The sequence below is a fragment of the Ursus americanus genome, chromosome 5, assembly GCF_024610735.1.
Source record: "Ursus americanus isolate L20-20 chromosome 5, mUrsAme1.1.p, whole genome shotgun sequence".
Taxonomy (NCBI): domain Eukaryota; kingdom Metazoa; phylum Chordata; class Mammalia; order Carnivora; family Ursidae; genus Ursus; species Ursus americanus.
Window position 1 is genome coordinate 28,968,475 of NC_142131.1, and position 20,734 is coordinate 28,989,208.

At 34.9% G+C, this 20,734-nt stretch overlaps 1 protein-coding gene across 5 annotated transcripts in view; it reads left to right on the top strand.

Annotated features, from left to right (window-relative positions):
* The window catches only part of AP3B1 (adaptor related protein complex 3 subunit beta 1), a 248,717-nt gene extending 230,546 nt beyond the window's left edge, over window positions 1-18,171 (top strand). For all 5 annotated transcript variants that reach the window (XM_045796415.2, XM_045796418.2, XM_045796416.2 and 2 more), the window contains exons 25-27: window positions 556-653; window positions 5,993-6,131; window positions 17,457-18,171. In XM_045796415.2, the coding sequence (XP_045652371.1) occupies window positions 556-653; window positions 5,993-6,131; window positions 17,457-17,610 (391 nt within the window). In that variant the 3' untranslated portion in view covers window positions 17,611-18,171. The remainder of the gene's footprint in view (window positions 1-555; window positions 654-5,992; window positions 6,132-17,456) is intronic.
* The last annotated feature ends 2,563 nt before the right edge of the window (window positions 18,172-20,734 follow it).

The following is a 20,734-nucleotide window of genomic DNA, read 5'->3' on the forward strand; positions in this document are numbered from 1 at the left end:
GGGGGAGCAGGAGAGGGAGAAGCAGACTCCCCGCTGAGCAGAGAGCCTTATCTGGGGCTCGATCCCAGGACGCTAGAATCATGACCTGAGCCAAAGGCAGATGCTTAACCAACTGAACCACCCAGGCACCCTTAAAAATTATTTTTAAAAAGAGATCTTAACCACTTAAGACTAAAGCATTCCATTTTCTATACTTAAAACATACAGAGTAAAGAGAAAATATTACTTCTTTATGAGCTGCATGAAGCATTCCTTTGGTAGTAATGGGTATGTGTGACCTTGATGCTTACCTGTTTTTAAAAGTTCTACATCAAATGGTGTATTTACTATAACTACATATTTCTGTAAAAAAACAAAGTTTTCCAATTGATGAAACAGATGTATTTCCCTGCAAATAGTGTTGAAAAATTTTTCAAGCCTTTTTAGCTGTTCTAGTTAAGCCAAGAAGATCTTATACTGTATATGCTGGCATATGTTTTAATTACATTTAACTGCATAGTATTAAAGAGAATGTTTATGCAGCATTTAGTCAGCTTTGATATGTTTTTCTCTTAGTACCAAGGATGACTGCTTCAATGTTAATATTCAGCCACCTGTTGGAGAACTGCTTTTACCTGTGGCCATGTCAGAGAAGGATTTTAAGAAAGAGCAAGGTGAGAGATTACTACAATTTACTAGAAATTGACATCCCAAATAATATGTGCTCATTCTTTCTCATCTCTAAAATAAATTACCATATATGCATAGCCATTAAAAGATGTCTGTGAATAATCTTCCAGTTTTTGCTAATCCTTTACTTCTATAAAATAACCTTAAAAGTACATGTTTGTCTACATTCCTGGCATACTTGAAAATTGATTAATATGTCTTTAATAAATTGATTCATGATTAACTTTTCACTTCTGGGAGTTGTGGGTTTGTCAACCAAATGATGTACTCACGTGTTTTGTATTAGTGAAAATGTGAGGGGTTTGAGACTTATCAAAGTTCTACCACTATGAATGTTATGGCTCTGTATTTTCTTTCACTATAGAACTGTTTTTCATGTCCTACTAATATATTTCTCCCTGTACCCATTGGAGTGCCTCACCCTTCAAGATAAAGTTCTAATTATAACATCAAAATACCTCCATTTTCTTTTGACCTAATTCTATAGTAAAGAAATGCTGTGTTGCCCGGCTGTATCAGCACTGAAATATTTTAAGATATGCACCTAAAAAGAAAATATTTTCAGCAGAATGGAAGTATTAATATGTTGTGCTTACCCTGAAGTCCAGCATCCCTGCTAATAAAAATGAATTTTATTTTCTTATATGAATAAGGGGAAATAACTGTGACTTGATGTGTTGAATTAGAGATAATATAAAACTAGGGCATATTTAAATGGTGTAGTCAGCAGTTTTTTAAAGTTTAGTGAAGGTAAGCTATATTCTCTCAAGAGGGGTTATCATACAAAGATTCCTTCTTCTTGAGGTCATTAAATCATATCTGTCATGCCTCCAGAAAATACTGGGCACATACGAATATCTATACCTAAGGAGAAACACATGCTTCTTGGCACTTCATCATTATAGTGCCAAAGATCTGGTTTTTTTCTTTTTTCTTTTTCTTTTTGCCATAAGCCAGTGTTCCAAAGACCTGTTGTAGAAGAATCTCACAAAGAAAATTTCATATAAGACTGTAAATTAACAGTAATCTTTTATTTTCTGCATTATTCTTAAGTGATAAAAAAGAATGACTAAACCCCTCTTTGCATTTGCTTTTCTTGGAAGTTGACTATTGCTATAGAAGAAAATCATCTTTGTGATTTTATGATTTCATTTTTCTATTGACGAATTGATGCTTACATTTGCTATTCTTACCCTTTGCTGGCTAAAGCCTGCCTCTCTGCTTTACACCTGCTCAGCAAACCCAGGTGAGTGGCACATAAGTGACAAATAAGGCTTTGGCACATTTATTGTTAAGGGGATAGTCTTTTTTTGAAAAGTGCGGCTAGAGTATATCTAAAGCAGCAGATTATCGTATACCTTTTCTGTCCCTCAGCTTTGGTTTAGAATACTTGATATTTCGATTAAGTGTTTTGTGCTCTGCTGTGACTGAGGGATTTTTCCCTGACTAGCCATACAGAACCGTGAGCGCACGAGAGAGGTACGCTTGCAGAACAGCTGTGGTCCTCTGTGGAGTTGTTGCCAAAATTCCTTTTTCTTCTGCCATTTTACTTCTATGGTTGTTGATTATTTGTCTGAATAAATCTGGCAGCTGTTTGCTATGTTTAATAGAGCAGAAAGGCTACTCTGAATAAAGCTATTTGAAAATTTGTTTATATGAAGTATTTGTAAATCCTTGCAAGTCTCTCGGCATTTCTGTATCATTCTTTCTGTCTTCCTGAATTCATTCTTTGATATGGGACTTGATGCTGGCAAATTTACCACAGCTTTAAAGAGTCTTTTCGATAGCATCTTTTTAGTTATAGATTTCAGCTAGTTTGGTAATCGAGGTCTCAATTCTGAAATTTACACATGTATTTGTTTTACTACTCTAGGAAGAACTTAGCTTATTTCAACAAATGATACCTAGAAAGGACTCACTAACTGAAAATCTTAAACATCCGTTTCCTCAGATTTTATCAGTTCAAACTTCTGGATGGTAAAATACCAATAAATTTAAAAAGCACCTGTGTGTGTCATTGCATGCATACATTACATAATTTTTCTACTTTAAATAAAATGAACTTAGATACTTAATACCTCATGTCACAGGACATGTATTTTAAGGCTTAAGAAATGCATTAAATGCATTAATTAGGATTTAACTGGAAAAATCATAAAGATGAGGAATATTGTTCTATTTTTACACTAAAGATGTACATAATTAAAAGTTTGTACAGTATTAAATAAGAGTGCATCTAACACGTTGTGCATATTAACCTATTTTAAAATGAAAAGGGTTTTATTTCTGTTATGCAGCCTGATCTATTTATTTTTTTCTTGGATGCTGCATTTAGAATTCCATGGCTAAACATGCATGTTTATAAGGTTGGTGGTCAAAGTGCTAAAAGAAAGACTGGTTTTTTCCAAGATACTGAAGTTACCTATAATATTCATATTAAGACCTTTAAACCAGAAGCCAAATTTTTTTCATTGAGTTTTGAGCATTGCAGAATTAGTTAATGATCTAGCTATGGAATGATTTTGGTACTGTAAATAACATGAGATCCTCTCAAAAAAAATTTGGTTTCTTAAGGCAGTTTTAATTATTATAAGAGATGTAAGCCAACTGTTTATTCCAGACTGCCTCCTATTACTCATTTTCTTATGTTAAATTAGAAATCTTTAACTTAGAGAAAATTTTTAATTTTTTCTTATATTATTTGATTTACGTTTTAACAGTTAAGTACAGCTGATAGGCTAAATTAAGTACTCTGTCCCCCTGCCTCTCCAAAATTTAGATAAATTCTAATGAAGCAACAAATTCTATAGTCTGACAATTTCAAAGTATTTTCCTGGTAACTTTACCTTTATGATGTGTGAGCAGCCTATATGGTATCTAAAGTCTGTTTTTTTTGTTGTTGTTGTTGTTGTTGTTTTGTGGGAGAAACTTTTAATGATACCTTGGCATATTTTTCTTTCTCGTTAATTTGAGAATTCCTGATATATTTTCATTTAGAAAAATCTCTGGTTTAAGAAACCTAGAATGTTTACTTAATTTTATTATGATTTATGCATCCATCTTATGGTTTCCTAGCTAGCAAGATGCTAATTCTTTAAATGGTCAGACATTTACTATTTTCTGGCCCTTAACTACCACAAGCAATCATATTTGATGCCCCTTAATTAGAGCACCTTTTTTTCTTTCCAGGTTCTTTTTCCACCTCAGCAATCGAGACAATACATTTGCTTACCATGCTGCTCTCCTAAGTGTTCTTTTGCATGTAAATTAATCTTGATTCAGTTTACACTGTCATGCTGAGTGGTACAAATTGCCTATAACAATAAAACAGCATGAGTTAAAAATAAAGGGGGGTGGGAAGGCAGATTGAATGTGTGCCTTACTTGATAGGATGTTACTTTGCTTTATGCCAATACATTAGCTGACGATAATGAATCTTCTGTTCTGAAAAGCATGGTTTAGTTGATTTTTTAAATTTTACTTCAATGGAGCAGTACCTTGTCTTTTATAGACCAAGTTAGACAAACCATTAATGACAAGAGTGTTAAGGTTAAATATGAAGCAATGCATTCACTTCTCTGAGTGCTATCCATCTTTCCATTTACAGGAGCTTGACAAAAGTACTGGCTTTGTACAACATTTCCTTTAATTACATGCTGCGGGAAACAGGCTTTTAACATAAACATAGTTGCATTCATTTATTCAGCAGTTGCTCTTCAATAGAGCTTAATGGAGAAGGTTTAAATCCTAAATGAGTACACACATCTCTCAGCAGTGTTATGTCAGCAGCCACTGTGCTTTACTTAAAAGCAGTGTCTGACTGCTTGTGTAGTTTTTAAAGCTTTTGCCTAATATTGAAGTTAAACAGTCTAAGACAGAACATAGTGTCCCTGAGTTTGAAAGTGGTTAGTAAAACCTGCTCTTTGTTAAAAGCTAGGGAAGTCTTTTTACAGTGTTGGGCTTTCGAATCTCTATGCTGCTAATCATAGGGGTTCTTTTAAATTTCAGGTTGCATTTGCAATAAATAACCAAATTAAGTACATAGCCCTGAAGGTTCAGGGCCTTTTGAACATAAAATCGAATTTTACCATTTTCATAAATTTTGTAAGCTTTTATGCACATATCAAATGTCTCAAAAGATAATCATTTTTACTAGATACCATTAGATGTCAATGACTTACATCACAGATCCAGGTAGATGGCATTTATTATAATTATTTTGGGTTTTTTTAACCTCGGTACTAAATTTCATTTTTTGTTCCAGGTGTTTGGCATGTTATTGAATTTGTTCACTAAACATCTTTACATGAAATTCTGATACTAATGACATGTCGTATGTTAACCGTATGGTTTTTGTTCCTGATTTTGCTTAACTTTTTTTTTCTTAAATATTTCTTTTAAATGTCTCTGGAATAAAAGGTTTTCCATTCACATTTTTCCCTTTGTTTCCAAATGTTTTGCTTCAGAAATTTCGGTTGGTGTTTTTATTCTACTCACTAGGTTCTGTTCACTACGCAAATACTATTATATTTAGGTATAAATATAATATAGCTACTTAGATACGTGCGTGTATTTTAGAACCCCATAACTGTTCAGTGACTTTAAGCCATTGCTAAGATAACTTTGATCCATCAGTTGAGGCCATTCATCAGGCAATGTTGTTAGTTATTCCAGAATCACTTTGATTTGTTCTTAGGCAGCATTTGGTGAGGGAGATCTCTGAATGAAAAGGAGAGGAAAATAAATTCTTAAAAAATAAAAGCATAGGGGCGCCTGGGTGGCTCAGCCGTTAAGTGTCTGCCTTCGGCTCAGGTCATGATCCCAGCGTTCTGGGATTGAGCCCCACATTGGCCTCCCCACTCAGCGGGAAGCCTGCTTCTCCCTCTCCCACTCCCCCTGTTTGTGTTCCCTCTCCCTGCCTCTCTCTCTCTCTCTCTCTCTCTGTCAAATAAATAAATAAATCTTTAAAAAAATAAAAATAAAAGCATAAATAGTTGACATCGTCCAAATTAATTGAGTATATTTTAAAGGGACTGAGATTGAATAGAGTCTTTGTGATTCTACATTTTTATCTTATAGTATTGAAAATCGGATTTATTAAAAATTATATTCCACTGCATCTTTACGTGTTTTCCTACACAATAAGGATTTTAACATTTTTATAACATTTGCAATTATTTTAATTCTATGATAATTATCTTGAAAATTATATCCTGGAGTAGGGTTTTTTTAAGTTTTTAATTTTTGGCTATGAACTTGAAATTGTTTTAATGTAATTTTCATAAAGAAATTAGTAAAAGGGAGCCTTCTTTTGCTCTTACAGGAATGCTAACAGGAATGAATGAAACTTCTACTGTAATCATTGCTGCACCACAGAATTTCACTCCCTCTGTGATCCTTCAGAAGGTTGTAAATGTAGCCAATGTAGGTGTAGTCCCTTCGGGCCAAGATAATATACACAGGTAGGTTCACCAACGCATGATGTGGAGATAACTTGTGTGTATATATGTATAATAGATATGTATAAATATATAATCTTCACTTCACAGTTTTCCTTGAAAACAATAACCCTGAAACCTATATCTGCCCCCCTCCCTTTGTTTTTGATGAGATATTTGATTGATTGGTTTGTGTTAAGGCTCTCTTCCCTATTTCATGTAATCCTTAGTACACTGGGATGAACTGTCCTGAAGGACAGACAGTGTACTTGTATTTTATAATAGCTTGGTGATTTGTAAAGGTACCTTTTATGAGATATGGTTGAAAATTTATCCTATTTCACTAGATTCAGTGGATTTCCAGGAAGAACTGTTCTATAATAAAGCAGTGCAGTTGGACTTTTTTACTTGAAATGGAGGAAGTTTGAATACCATATACAGAGTTCCTTTTTACAGTGGTCCCTTGAGACTGCTCCCAGTAATAAGGAGCTACTAGAAGACCAGTGTGGGGCCAAATGCAGCTTCTGTTTCTCAGACCAGATATATCTTCACCACTGAGCATTTAAAGCATGAGATCCAAGTCATTTGTCCTTAAAGGTAGCAGAAAATGTGATTAATATGGTTGCGTCTTTGTGATCTTATGTTTGCCAGCAGCTTGAAATGAAAGTGAAGACAAAAATGATCCCCTTAAACAAACATGCAGTTGTTACTTAGTCCTCTGTGAGCTTAAAGGAATTCATTAATTCCATCTTTAATTCCTCTGCCATTCCACTGCCAATGGCATACTTCTGCCTTTATCCATGTATATGGAAAATAAATTTAAAATTTTTAAAAATGCCTTCAGACCTTAAAAAATTTTTCTGAATTTTTTTTTTTTTTTTTTTGGATGGGTGCCTGGCTGGCTCAGCTGGTAGAGCATGCAACTCTTGAGCTCAGGGTTGTTTAAGTTTGAGCCCTACATTGGGTGTAGAGATTACTTAAAAATAAAATCTTAAAAAAAATGTTTTCAAATTAATACAAGGATAAGAGAACCCTCTTATAAAGAGTGTTACAGTTGATCTGAGTTTTGGATTTATCTCTGCTATTATTGGGCTTGGTAATTTGAGACAGGTTATAACTTCTTGTGGACTTTAAGATCTTCATCTGTTTAGAGAGGGGTGTCAAGGAAAAGAAGGGGTATTGAAATTCTGTCTTATCTGTGGAAGAACATTGGTCTTGGCCTCAGAAGAGCTGAGTTCAAGTCTTGATCTGCCATTATTTGAAGTTGCCTAAAATCATCTACTAATTGTGACAGAGTGAAAACTGCATGTGCTAATCAAAAAACAAATTTACCCTATTTTTTTTATTTTGTTTTGTTTTTAGAGAAAGGTCCTTAGTTAAGCTGTTATTTAAGAGGTCTGATGCTTCCATTTCTTAATTTTTGACAAGCCCTATCTATCTCACATAGGGTGATGATAAAATAATAAAATGGATATTAGGTCATCATTCTGGTACCACCATGCAACTACAACTTATCAGTTAATGTTGTTCAGTAGGGGAAAAAGTGAACAGAAGGCTTTTCAATGAAAATATTTTCGTTCTGAGTTTTCCTGCTTTGTTTTCTGCTTTAAATACTTCTTTTTACTTTCCTGGGTGATTTTCTGTAGCGGAAGTTCTTTGTTTTATTTATGGATACTTTGAATTATTGAAATTTCTAAAACACCAAAATATCATATGTCAACTGTAACTTTTAGCTTATACAATATGAAATTTTACCTGACACATCTAGTATCCAGCAATACTTCAGTCGTGTACTTCTGTGATGTACAGAAAGACATATGGTAGCCCTTGTTTATGTTGGAACTTCTAATTTATTTTTTGTTTTAATATGTGGGTTAACGTTTCTGAAAGCAGTGGCAGCTTTCCAGATTCTTGTTTCTTAGAAGAAAACAGCTAAATTACCTTCTCAAAGCCAAATAATATTAAATCTACCTTCTTATTGGGAAATAGACTAAGAAAGACACTTAGCACAGTTGTGTAATTTTTATTAGAGTGATTGCCTGTAACTTGTCTTGTTGGTTTGGAATTTAATGCCTGTTCAAGTGATTAAATTATAGTCAATTCTCAATTATCTATACTAATGCAGGGAAGACACACAACTAAGAACTGTTTATATTTGGCTTTGGAATGCAGAGATTGCCCTCAGACTTAATGTTTATGGTCCTTATACACATCTGCAATGTCTTGACACTTCTGTAATCCAACTGTATGATCAGCAGCCTGGTGTTTGGCTCTGTAACTTAAGGGAGGAGCCCAAGTTACTACGGAGTCAAAAGTGAAAAACATGCCTATCTACAATTAAGATTAAGTTGTGCTGTTTTAATTTGCCTCACAAGTCTCATGATATATAATTGAAAATGTTTGCATTTGCTCTCATAGTTAAAGTATGGCTATATTAATGTTCTAAATTTCAGAAAGCTTCCAGGTAATAAACACCTAGAGTTACTTGTATATTTCATATAGAAATTACTAAAAATTATCATCCTACATATGTAACATTTTTTTGCCATTCTTTTATATTCGGTAACAATTAAAACAAAAATGAACAATTGTTAGTAAAATCTGTACCAGTGCCCTTCTTAATGTTATTTAAAATGAAATAGTAATTACTGTTTACATTATAATAACAGAAATGAACAGTTTACCACTTTATTGAGTTGTATTCATGTTGTTAGCTGTAGTGTTCAGTATCATATTATCCTCTGGAATTAATGAGTTTATATATCTAAACTTATATGTTATTTAATTGCCAATAACAAAATTGAAATCCCTGTAAGTTTTTTGAGTAACTCCTTTATTCTTCTGTGACAGTTGCTTTTTGAGTTGATGAAGACTAGGACCAAAGCCATTCTTGTATTTATTAATGGTAACTGATTTAAGATTACTTAAAAAAAAAACAAGTGTGAAAAGCATTTTGAATATTAGTATTTTAAGATATTACAAATTTCAGTACAACAAATTATTCTTGGCTGGCCTATGTTCTGTTTAATATTTCAGGGTGTTTTATTTCTGAGAGGACTTTTCAATAAGCATCAGAGTATTCTTTCTGACCATTCAATGAATAAAGTTTCCACTGCCTTAATTTTGGAATAATTTATTCCCACTACTCTTAAAATTTGAATAGTTTTTACACTAAATGCCAAGTTAAAAAATGGTTAATATAAGAATTATCTAAGAAAAAGGGAATCTTCATTAATGTGCAGAAGTGTATAATAGTGTAAAGGCGATGTTTTAATTGAGTACATAGCAGAAAATGGTTCCTACATATCAACAGAGAATGGCCTCCATTAAGAAAAAGTCAGTTAAAGGAGCACAAGTTTTATGGAATTCATTTTAAAAACCAGGAGCATTTCTTATGTAATTAACTGCTTTTCAAGATCAGTGAGAATGCATATCTACTGTTAGGTTACATGACATTTAGTTTTGATTTTCTAAATGATCAGTAGTCTCAGAAAGCCAACCAGTATACTACTGAAAGACAACTTTACTTTCATTTCTCTGGTATTTGCTTGGTGATTAAAAAGGCTGCTCTTTGAGAACAAAACCATCCCCATTGAGATCTACAGACTTACAGTCATTATGGCAACCTGCTATTTTCCATATTACAGCTACCACATGATAAGGGGTAATACAGAAATGAGAATTTAAAAAGTCATCAAAACATTTATTAACTATGGAGCTGAATATCTTCATGTTCTGTGTTAGATATTGATATTTAAACATGTGAGATTCTATGTGTTGTAGAAGTATTAAAGCATATTAAGACGGTACTAATAAGCTAATATATAAATAAAGCATATACAAGGGGCATAGTGAACAGTAGTAAACCAGTATATGAATGTACTGCAAAGGGTAGATGTCAATATTTAGTGTGTTTAGGGAAAGAGAATTAGAGAGACTAGTAATGGGAATCTTAGGTACATCCAGGGCCAGGAAAAATTTCTTATGTTCCTCTGAAAAAGAAATCAGGTAAGGGTTTATGACCGAGGTTTGTATTCAACAATGTAGAAACCATACATTGCTTGTCCTCTCATAAAGGTACTAATACACTGTGAGCAAAAAGCAGAAAGCTAAAAATCTGCAGCTCCAAAATCTTTAAGGTTTTTCTGTACAAAAGAATTCTGTGGAGGGTTGTGTAAAACTCAGATTCCTGGGACCTACACCCGGGGACTCAGATTTGGTACATCTGGGGTAAGCCCAGGAATCTGCGTTTTAGCCAGTGGTCCAAGCGGTTATAAGGCCAATAATGTTCCAGGGTTTACAGTTTGAGGCTACCTTGTATTATCAAGAGTTAATGACAGCTACATGACACATGTTAAAGTATATTTTTCCTGTTTATGCACTTCCTTTTTACAGATTAGTTATTAAGAGATGCTAAAAGATGAGATGTTTGACTCGATTTTTTCTTATAGCCATGCCATTGTGCTCCAGCAAGAGTATATTGTTAATTATATTAGTGTATTACATACAGTCTATCTTTGAAACAGTCTCAGACTACAAGTAAAAGTTTGTCTTTCAGCAGTCCCAACCATTTCACATTTTAACCCAGTTTCCGGAATTCTGACATTCAATAACAGTGTTGTTGTTAAAAAGAGTTGTCATACTATCTACTCATCTTGCCCTTTCATGAATAACAAATTGACCCTGTGAGGGGAAAAATGTGATAATTTGAGTGAAAACAAAAAGCCTTGTCTCTGCCATGATTCTGTTTTAGCTCTTAGCTTATTCAATAAGACCCAAAACAGTTCTCATTATTAACTTGTATTCAATACTTACAGTCCTTTCCCTGCCCCGTGTATCTTAATCTGTGTTTGGATCTTGTTTACTGTGTCACTTTTCGAATTTGCAAATTTTGAATACGTTGCAGCTTGTGAATAATTACAGTCTTAATAGAATGAACGTTGTTTTACTATTGTTACTTAGGTCCTTAAGTATTAGGGAAATCTGGTGCTGTGGGTAGAACAGTGTATCCATGGCAACCCGGCAGTCAACTTTCTAATTTACTAACATATTTAAAGACAGTTTGTTTTAGGTTTAAAATCAAAAATCTTTTTATTCAATTGAAGTACATGTAAAGAACAACATGTTTCATTTCTAGGCCTTCAGCTCATCCAGTAAATCACTGTTATGACATATGTGTTTAATGGTTATTAATAGGAGAAATAGTGGTATGTACTACCATTTCCATCATAAGATGTCTGTGCTGTGCAAGTCCTTCATTCAATATTTTTTGAAGACTTGTGACAGATTTTCTTAGTGCTAGGGTTACAAACATGAATGGTGTAGTCACTTCTTGGTGGGGTCTTTGATATTTCCCTTTCTTCTGTTCTTGGGTTGCTCAACCTTTGTGTTATTGTTTTTGTTTGTTGTTTTATTTCTTTTTCCCTAGTAACTGTAAAATATTTAAATAGCAAGTAATTTTGAAGGACCATAATAGAAAACAAGTGTCTTGGCCTAATTTTTAAGCCCTGATACTACAGTAACCATACTTCAGCTGTCTTAAAACAATATTTTTTTGTAAGCAGTCATTAGTATAAAGATATCAGGCTTTGGTCTTTTCTCCTGTATAACAAATTTGGAATCTCAAAGGGGACTAAAGATTTGTGGAACCTATTTAGAAATCAGAGTTCTTGCTCAGGTTGGAGATTGTCCACTAGAGGGCAGCACTGCTTTTTTATCTGCTGTTTTGATCTCTGCAGGCTCTGTGAACAGCATTTCATTGAAAAACAAATGTGGACCTCAGTTAATTTTTACACAGAAAGCATATTTGGATATTTCAGAAATAACCAAACTACACAGCTGATTTTGCTTTAAACATTCTTTATTTAAGCTTTCTTTAATTCCACCAGTTGTGCGGTAATATTCTATAATGTAACAGTTTTACTGATAGGGATATATATAACTGTTTTCATGTAGAAATGAAGGAGAGGTATTCTTGATGATTTTCCTCCGGGTTAACAGTTTTATAAGGAATCAAAGAGAATGGGGTAAGATTTATTTGTTTTACTATTTGGTTTTCTATTAAGGCCCAACCCATCCCACCCCCACCAAATAGACAAACGAAAAATGCTTTGGAATAACTGGAATATTTCATGTCTTCTTTAAGAAAGTACACTTAGGGATTTATTTAGCTTTCCTGTATAAAGAAAGAGAATGCGTCATTAACAAGATAGTATGGAAAATCATTTTTTATACCATGTTTAAAGATTAGAACAGAATACAGAGTCTTAAGTTATGATGGTAGCTCATTTTTTTTTAAATCTTCTCATCAGATTGTTAAAGGAAAATACTATAATATTGCTGGCTGATTTTTTTTTTAAATAATAGGGAAAAATACATTGCTTTGGAATATTCCCTAAACTTGAATCACATGTAATTTTTTTCCTCAGTATTAATTGTTAGGTTGGGCTTAACTTTAAAATACAATTTTATAGTCAACAAAATGGAATTTTTTTACAACTTACAATTCTCTGTTTAAAATGTTCTGTATTAACTCAAAGTAATAAGGATTTATCATTTTAAATTTTTTGGAGAACAGTGCTCCAGATCATCATGCTTTGGTATTTGATGTTAGGAGGCTTATTCAAACCCGTATTTCTTACATATAATGATTGTGCGACTTCATTACACATTTGTCAACTTTGGACTAATTATTTTTATACAGCTAGGGCAGGGCACTGCATCTTGTGATCGTCTTTCTTACTAATAGGATTCTGTCTGCTTCAGCAGGCAGTAATTGAAGGCTTCATGTACAGAGTAGGGGGGAAAAAAAGTTTTAGCTTGAGTGGGCCATTGTCACAGCTTCTGGTAACCAGTAGAACAGAAAACATGAGAAAATTGAACTCAGAATAGAAAAATCAGAAACCAGGAAGACTATCCAAGAGAAGAAAAAGCATGTCTTAGAGCTGTTGCATTAAATGTAGCAAATATGATTCTACTTAAAAATTTTTATGTTTGTGAATACCCTGGAGAGTGATGCAGTCTCACAGATAAATACTTTTTAATTCATGTTGTCCTGTTAACAATTGCAGTTGTTCAAACAGTTGAGTTGTAGGATTTCTTTTCCTTCTGACAAAGAACATTTATGGTCCATAGCCAGCTCCTCATAAATCTTTAAAAAAAAAAAAAAAAAAAGTGTGGTTTAAGTGCATGAGGGAATAAGGCCGTTATTGTAGATAATAAATTTATACAAATTTGTTGTTGTTATCTGAGCTTTTTTCATAATTCTGTCAGTAGTTAAGATAAATTAACTTTTTTTGAAAAGTGGTATCTTCATTTAGGTTTGGCAAGCAGTTTGTCTTTTTTCTTTAAGAATTCTTAGAAGCTTGAAAGATTAAATGTCAATTGCTAGAGATAACAGACAAAAAGGCATGTAATGAAAGGAAATACAGATATATCTAAACAGTTTTACCTTCTCAGTTGGTGATTACAGACAGCAAGTGCTTGGTGGTGGAATGAAAATGAAAAATTATGAAAAATACCTAGATGGTATCCTTTTAATAACATGGAGCCCGTCATACATAGGCAATACATCTTTAACTGTCATCCTCTTATTTGTTCTCATTTGTGGTGTTACTGGTATTCGAGGTTGGTTGGCCTCCTAGAAGTCCCTCCCCGTGTTATAGCTCCATTCAAGAAGGTTTTATATTTTTCATTGCCGTTGTGTCTTTTGAGGGAGTAGGAGGTGGGAGATGTTTAAAATTTTTTAAATCTTTAAAGGCAGAAATTAAAAAGTTATTATGACAAAGCACCAAGTCAGGATGCTTTGAATTCCATAATGGTACAAATTCAAGTACACAATTTTGAAGGGAAAAATCTTCCGTCTTAACAGTTTTTGGAACAATAATAGATTATATGCATATTGAGTAAATAAGAAAAACCTTAATTTATCAGTGCATTTTGCATATTTGAGAATGTGTATAATCCAGAATCACAATACTTGGGCTCAAATTCCTGCTCAACCATTCACTAGCCGTGTGCCCATGAGCAAGTTTCTCAACTTCTGTGGGCCTCAGTTCCCTTATCTATAAAGTGATCTGCCTCGTAGAATCAAATGGGTGCCCACTACACAAAGCACTTAAAACAGCAGCTGCAATTATGATTCCCGTGATCCAAAAACTTCACATGCCTTCTGAAAAAGTTTGGTCACAGTGTTCATCTTCGTTTGAGGTCAAGTACAGAGGTTCTGATGTCAGCCATTAAATTTAGCATAGAAGTGTGTGACCCAAGCTGTCTTTATAATCAATGTTGCTTATATCCCAAAGCTAGCTATGTGTTATGTATTAACTGGTACTCTTTCCATAACTGTCTTCCAGTGTATTTTTAAAGCATAGCCTGTCCGGGCATTAAATGATTAATAAATTGGGGGGAGGGGGTGGCTTTGCTTTTCATGGACCAAAACAAACCAGTGTAATCATGCTGTGTTCCAATTAAATACATCCTTTTTGAACTGTGAAATGAGAATGTCAGAACATCTGATCTTCTAGTCTTCTGCTTTAAAGCATTGCTTCCGCCATTTGTGCCCACTAGAACAGAGACCTAGTAAAAAGGCAGTAGCTTTTACACCAGCTAAGAGATTTTATTGCTAGGATGATTTGCTTAGCATGTTTCCACCGTAGTATAAGCAAAGACCTCTTTTCTTTCATGCCCCTATTCTTTACAGTATTGAGAACTTTGTGGTAATAGGGTTTCAAAAACATGTACAAGACACTAATTTTAATCTGTGTAAACATACTGACGTCAGAATTGACGTTTGTCTCCTCTGAGTTTATATTATTGTACCATTGACTCTAAGTTTTAAATAGAAAAGAGATAAAATGTGCCTTGGGGCTGTGCAACCCTGAAATTCAAGTGCTTTTGTGTCCCTATTCAGATATAATCTCCTCTGCAGTCCCAAGACACAAGTGTTAAGTAAATAAAGGGACTAATAAGACTATTGTTTACATAATTATAACCCTGTCAGAAATAGGGACCTCTTTTGAAATATGTGTTGAATGAAGATTTGATGATGACCAGATCTGTGGGGGGAAAAGTTACATAAATGAGTAGGAGCCACCTAGTATCATTTGATTTAACAGACAGACAGACATGGTTTAACAGAAATACAGAAACAGGATTCTCCTGTGAAGCAGAACCACCTCAAAAATGTGGACAAAAGAAATGCATAGGGGCGCCTGGGTGGCTCAGTCGTTGGGCATCTGCCTTCGGCTCAGGGCGTGATCCCGGCGTTATGGGATCGAGCCCCACATCAGGCTCCTCTGCTATGAGCCTGCTTCTACCCCTCCCACTCCCCCTGCTTGTGTTCCCTCTCTCGCTGGCTGTCTCTATCTCTGTCAAATAAATAAATAAAATCTTAAAAAAAAAAAAAAGAAATGCATAAACTTGTAAGGGGTGGTAGGAAAGAAGGTCCTTTGGGGGCTGGTGATACTTGTGTTCTCTAAAAGATGGAATTCGGTGTGCAGTTCCTTATGTCTTGTGTGGACCTCTGAAGAGCACACAGATGTGTATAGTATGAGAGCTTTATAAAATCTCTTTAAAAACACTGGTATGATTTCTCTTCCTAAACTGGTTACTTAGAGTTGCTTCTCTCAAGTAGAAGAACTGCTCTGTTGGACTCCTTACCAGTCTTAAGTGTGTTTGGCGAGAGTAGCTTTCCATGTTTGTAGAAAATACACAAATAAATGACAGGAAGGCTTCTAACATACCTTATCAACAGTCCACCAGCTCACATTTTAAGGTGCAACCTAAAAGTGTTGATAATATTTTCAGTTACGTAAAATTAGTGTATTTGTTTTGCTTTTGAGTCATTTTCTAATTATCGTTGGGAAACTGATTTTCATGATTCTGTTTAGGTCAAAAATGGCTCGTTAGGTTTCAGAAAAAAAGAATTGAATGTGTTAAAAGATCTTGATGTCATTTTTTTAAATTTCAAAAAAGAAATTACTTTTCATTTAAAGAGAATCTGCTTCCTGCTTAAGTGGCTAATATTTTAATTAAGTTGGGAGTGAAGTTTTTCTGAGTGTCTCCTGATAAACTCCCTCTTTTATGTTGATGGTAATTAAACAGATCCCTGAGGACACCGCGGGCTCTGCGCAAGGCCCATGCTAATTGTCAGACATGAGACACTGACCAGTTGGTTTGCTCTTGAATAGTCCGCAGCGTGCTGTCAGCGCGGCAGTTTTATTTTTATGTATTGTGAGCTGTTGTCAGGGCTAACTGGGTGCCATTGTGGCTGAAGATGTTGCGCAAATTGAGGCAGATGGCTCAGATTCAGACACGTGTCATACAGAAAGGGGAAAGGGGATTGGCCCTGCAAAGTGGGGTCACAGCAGGTCACAGACCTGCTCTACACTTGTTAGTGTTTTCAAAAGCTCATGTGCGGCAACTTTGTTTTTCTCCAGTCATCCCTGCAATCAAACCCCCCCCCCAAATGTGTGGAACATGCTCCATGTGGAAAATGGAGGCCTAGGAGGGTACCGTCCTCTTCCTTCATGTCTCTGGGGCTCAACTGTGCGTGCAGAATGAATTAGCAGGATTGACAGAAGTTCATTGTGCCTCCAACGGCTTTTCAGTCAATTGCAGTGCTTAAAAGGCTAGTTTTGCTTTTAATTCCATGTAATTAGTAGATTCTTCATGTCTTGGAATTTAGTAATGGAGCCTTAGACCTCAAGTTTCCTCTATTCTAAAGCAAAAAGAAGTATCTAAAGTCCTGAACATTAAAAAATCTAAAAAGAGAGAGTGTGGTGTTGCGCCTGCCTGTCATGTGATTTTGTTACATGTCATCACCATCATTAGAGATTGAATTTGAGTATCTTAACATGCATGCTTGAATTTTTGAAATGATATGAGTTTTATAATGTCCATAAAATTACCTAACTTCTTGCATAATCATTTTCACATATGAGGAATTAAAATTTCAAGCTCTTTGAGAAAAGTACCTTTTCTTAATATGTTTTAAAAATACAGTGGTTTATTTTAAATGGCCCTATGCATGGTGAAATGTTGAATATCAAATGAATGATTCCCAAATATATATTAATGGAGAATTATTCACATATATCCATTATCCAGACTCATAAGTAAAATAGACTTCCTTGTTCTGTTCTAACAGTACACTAAAATCACCTGCTCGTGGTAAGCATGGTGCTGGGCAGCTTATTGATTTTTCAGAATGCTTGGCTTTGGGTTTTTGGCAGTAGGGACCCTGTAAGAAATTACTGAGAAAACAATTATTTTAAACCTATTTGAATATGTGCCGTCTCCTTTCCCCTACCCACATCATGATAAAAGGCCCCTCTTTTTTTTCTTCAGGTTTGCAGCTAAAACTGTGCACAGTGGGTCATTGATGCTCGTCACTGTGGAGCTGAAGGAAGGCTCCACAGCCCAGCTTATCATCAACACAGAAAGAACCGTGATCGGTTCTGTTCTGCTGCGGGAGCTGAAGCCTGTCCTGTCCCAGGGGTAACCTGCTTGCATCTGGACTTCAGAATCTGGCACACAACAAAAGTGCCTGGCATCCACTACTGCTGCCTTTCATTTATAATAATAGCCCTTCCATCTGGCAGCGGGGGAAGAATACACTCTTGACATTCTTGTCTCCTGCTTTAGAATGCTAGTGTGTATCTATCATGTATGCAATACTTTCCCCCTTTTCTCTTTGCTAACCAAAGAACATATATTTTACTGTCAGTTTTCTCAACTCTTGAATCCATGTGGCATTTTCTCTGTCCTGCTACTTCTTCTGTCCTTCTGTTCCTTCTCTTTTTTCACAATGATGCACATGAATTGGGTATTTTAAGGTTATTGGAAATCACCTTCCCTCCCAGTGTAAGCAAAATTAGCCTAGAAATAGTCTAAACAGCCTCTCAGCTTGGTATCTGAAAATTGGGGTAGCACACTTTTTAGAATTAAAAACAACAAGATCTCTGCAAAATTTTGTTCTATGAATTGCCTGGTATTGTAATTGGTTATTGACAACACTCATCATGAAATCATCTCTGAATAATAAACTAGCATACGAATAACATTTGTGTTTGTATTTTTAATGAGAAACTGTGTGTAATCCCAAAGTTCACAGGCTGATCTTTTTTTATTTTAAAGTAAATGGTTTGAGTATTATATTCTGCAAAGAAGCAGTCAATGGGGTTAAGTTAGTGAAAGAAAAACCATTTTCAAACTCAGGTGGATTTTTTTTTTTTTTAAGATTTTATTTATTTATTTGACAGAGAGAGAGACAGCCAGCGAAAGAGGGAACACAAGCAGGGGGAGTGGGAGAGGAAGAAGCAGGCTCCCAGCAGAGCAAGGAGCCCAATGCGGGGCTCGATTCCAGGACGCTGGGATCACGCCCTGGGCCGAAGGCAGATGCTTAACGACTGAGCCACCCAGGCGCCCCACCCAGGTAGATTTTCTAATTATGTTATAGAGTAGTTAACTCCAAGAAAAAAATTGGTATATTTAATAACAGTAGCAAAAATCATCATGTTGTAAAATAAAATGTCTTTCTGTGCAATCTTGATTAGTAGAGATCAGATTATAAGGCATATTAAACCTGGTGAATAAATTCTTTGGATCTAATTGTTCCTTTACACATCTTGATGCCCAACTTAGATGGACTGAAATACCTTTGGAAACTAACCAGTATAATCCTCATTGTAGAAATTTTAAAAACCAGTTACAAAATCAACATATTCGCACTTTTGCAGTCTTTATTTTGTTTGCTAACTTAGGCAAGTCACTGTTTTTAATAAGGTTGTTCTATAACCAGGAAACTTTTTTCTAGGTCTTTTATGCCTTTTTAAAACCAGTTGAAATTTTATTTACCTTTCTGATATAAGGTAATAGAGAGTATATGCTAGTCAGTTCCCTTTCTGTAAAGCCACATAACAATTTTTAAAAAGTAAAAAGAACATACATTGGTGGAAACACTGTAGAACATATATAAAGAGGAAAAATACAGAATGAAACATTCTTGGAAAATGTATGTCGAGAAGAACAAAACAGACCTGAAAAATTGAATTTCAAGCTCATGAGCTGGAGAGAGCAAACAAGATTGTTAAATTGTCCTGCTCTTGGCACACAGCAGTTAATCTGGGTGAGAAGTAGAGCTGTAGGAGTCTCGTGTCCGACCTCGTCCTGGAGCCTTGCAGCCATGGCACTGCCAACACCCACAAGCACCGCTGTAAGTGCAACCAGTTGGCATTTCCATTATTAATCCTGTTTCTCGGGGCTTGCTTCACAACTTGGGGGTTTTAAGTCACCAACTTTTGGAAATGTTATAAAGAATTTGACAGGCTAAATACCTGTTTTCTGAAAAACATTTACACTTAATGCATCAAAGCAGAGGGAAAATTTATGTTGTGATATAATCAGACAGCTTTTTGTTTCCCTTAAATGAGGGCACTTATCTTTGAAAATAGGTCACTCAGCTCTGTATTTGGAAACTAAGGAAACCAGTAGAACTTTTTTTTTGAATAAGAAATTTTTGATAGCTAACTTTGAGATTCAAAATCTATACTAAATCAATAAAATAATGCAGTATGCTAACCGTTGAAGCCATTTTAACATCAATAGTTTGTTATCATTAAAATATTTTTCATATAAGTGAAATTAGAAAAATGACCAAAATCCCAAGTTTAAGATTGGGGATGGGGGGTTCCTTCCTTTTTTGGTACAATGTTTCATAGTTCCTTACCTCATATTTCCTTTAACTTTATCATAATCCATGATTATCTCTAAATTGTTCCATTGAGTCGAGTTAGTCAATGTTGAATTCTTAATTCTAGCTATATTTTTTCATTTTAATGTCCACTTAATGGGACATTTTATGTACACCAATCTTGAAGAATGGCTCTCATAGTATATTTCAGACTGAGCCTCATCTTTGGTATCACATTGCCTCATTTTCGGTATCTCATTACGTTTGCTTTATTTATTACGAGAAAAGGAGAATGTTTTTATTCTGAAGAGACTATAACAATCAACTTATCAAATTAAAATACTTGATACTTGCCCTTCCCAGGAACTATTCGCAAACATTTTGAATAACTTTATAATAGCTTATGAGAAGTTTGCCCTTATAACCTGTGGTTCATGTTAAGAAGATAGATATTACATTAGAGGAGACAAGAATCCAGAATGATGAATAACATAAAGGGAGGTTTTAAAAAGCAAAGTTTAGCTAGTTAGAGGAAAACCCAAGGTTTTTTACCTTCTTTTTTCTTCTCTCTGATCGCTCTAACATTATATGGGAATGTTTTTAAACAGGGAAAAAGGCCTCTTTTCACATAATGAGGAGGAAAAAGCCCTATGTTACAGTGCAAAATTAACAAAGCCTTACTGTTTCCTTTCTATTTAAAGATTGCATCCATGGTGAAACGTGAAGAACTGCGGTAACCATTATCAGGGGTATAGTAAAATAGAAGATATGCTCTCTGCCCCCAAGAAACCACAATCCAATTGTCAAAAAATGAAGAAATGGCAGTATGGACTTCACCAAGTCAGTGATTTGCAAACAAACTTCACTTACACACTAATACAGGCCCACCCCCATCCCCCCCCACTCATTTCGGGTGCTGGGTCTAGTGCTTTAA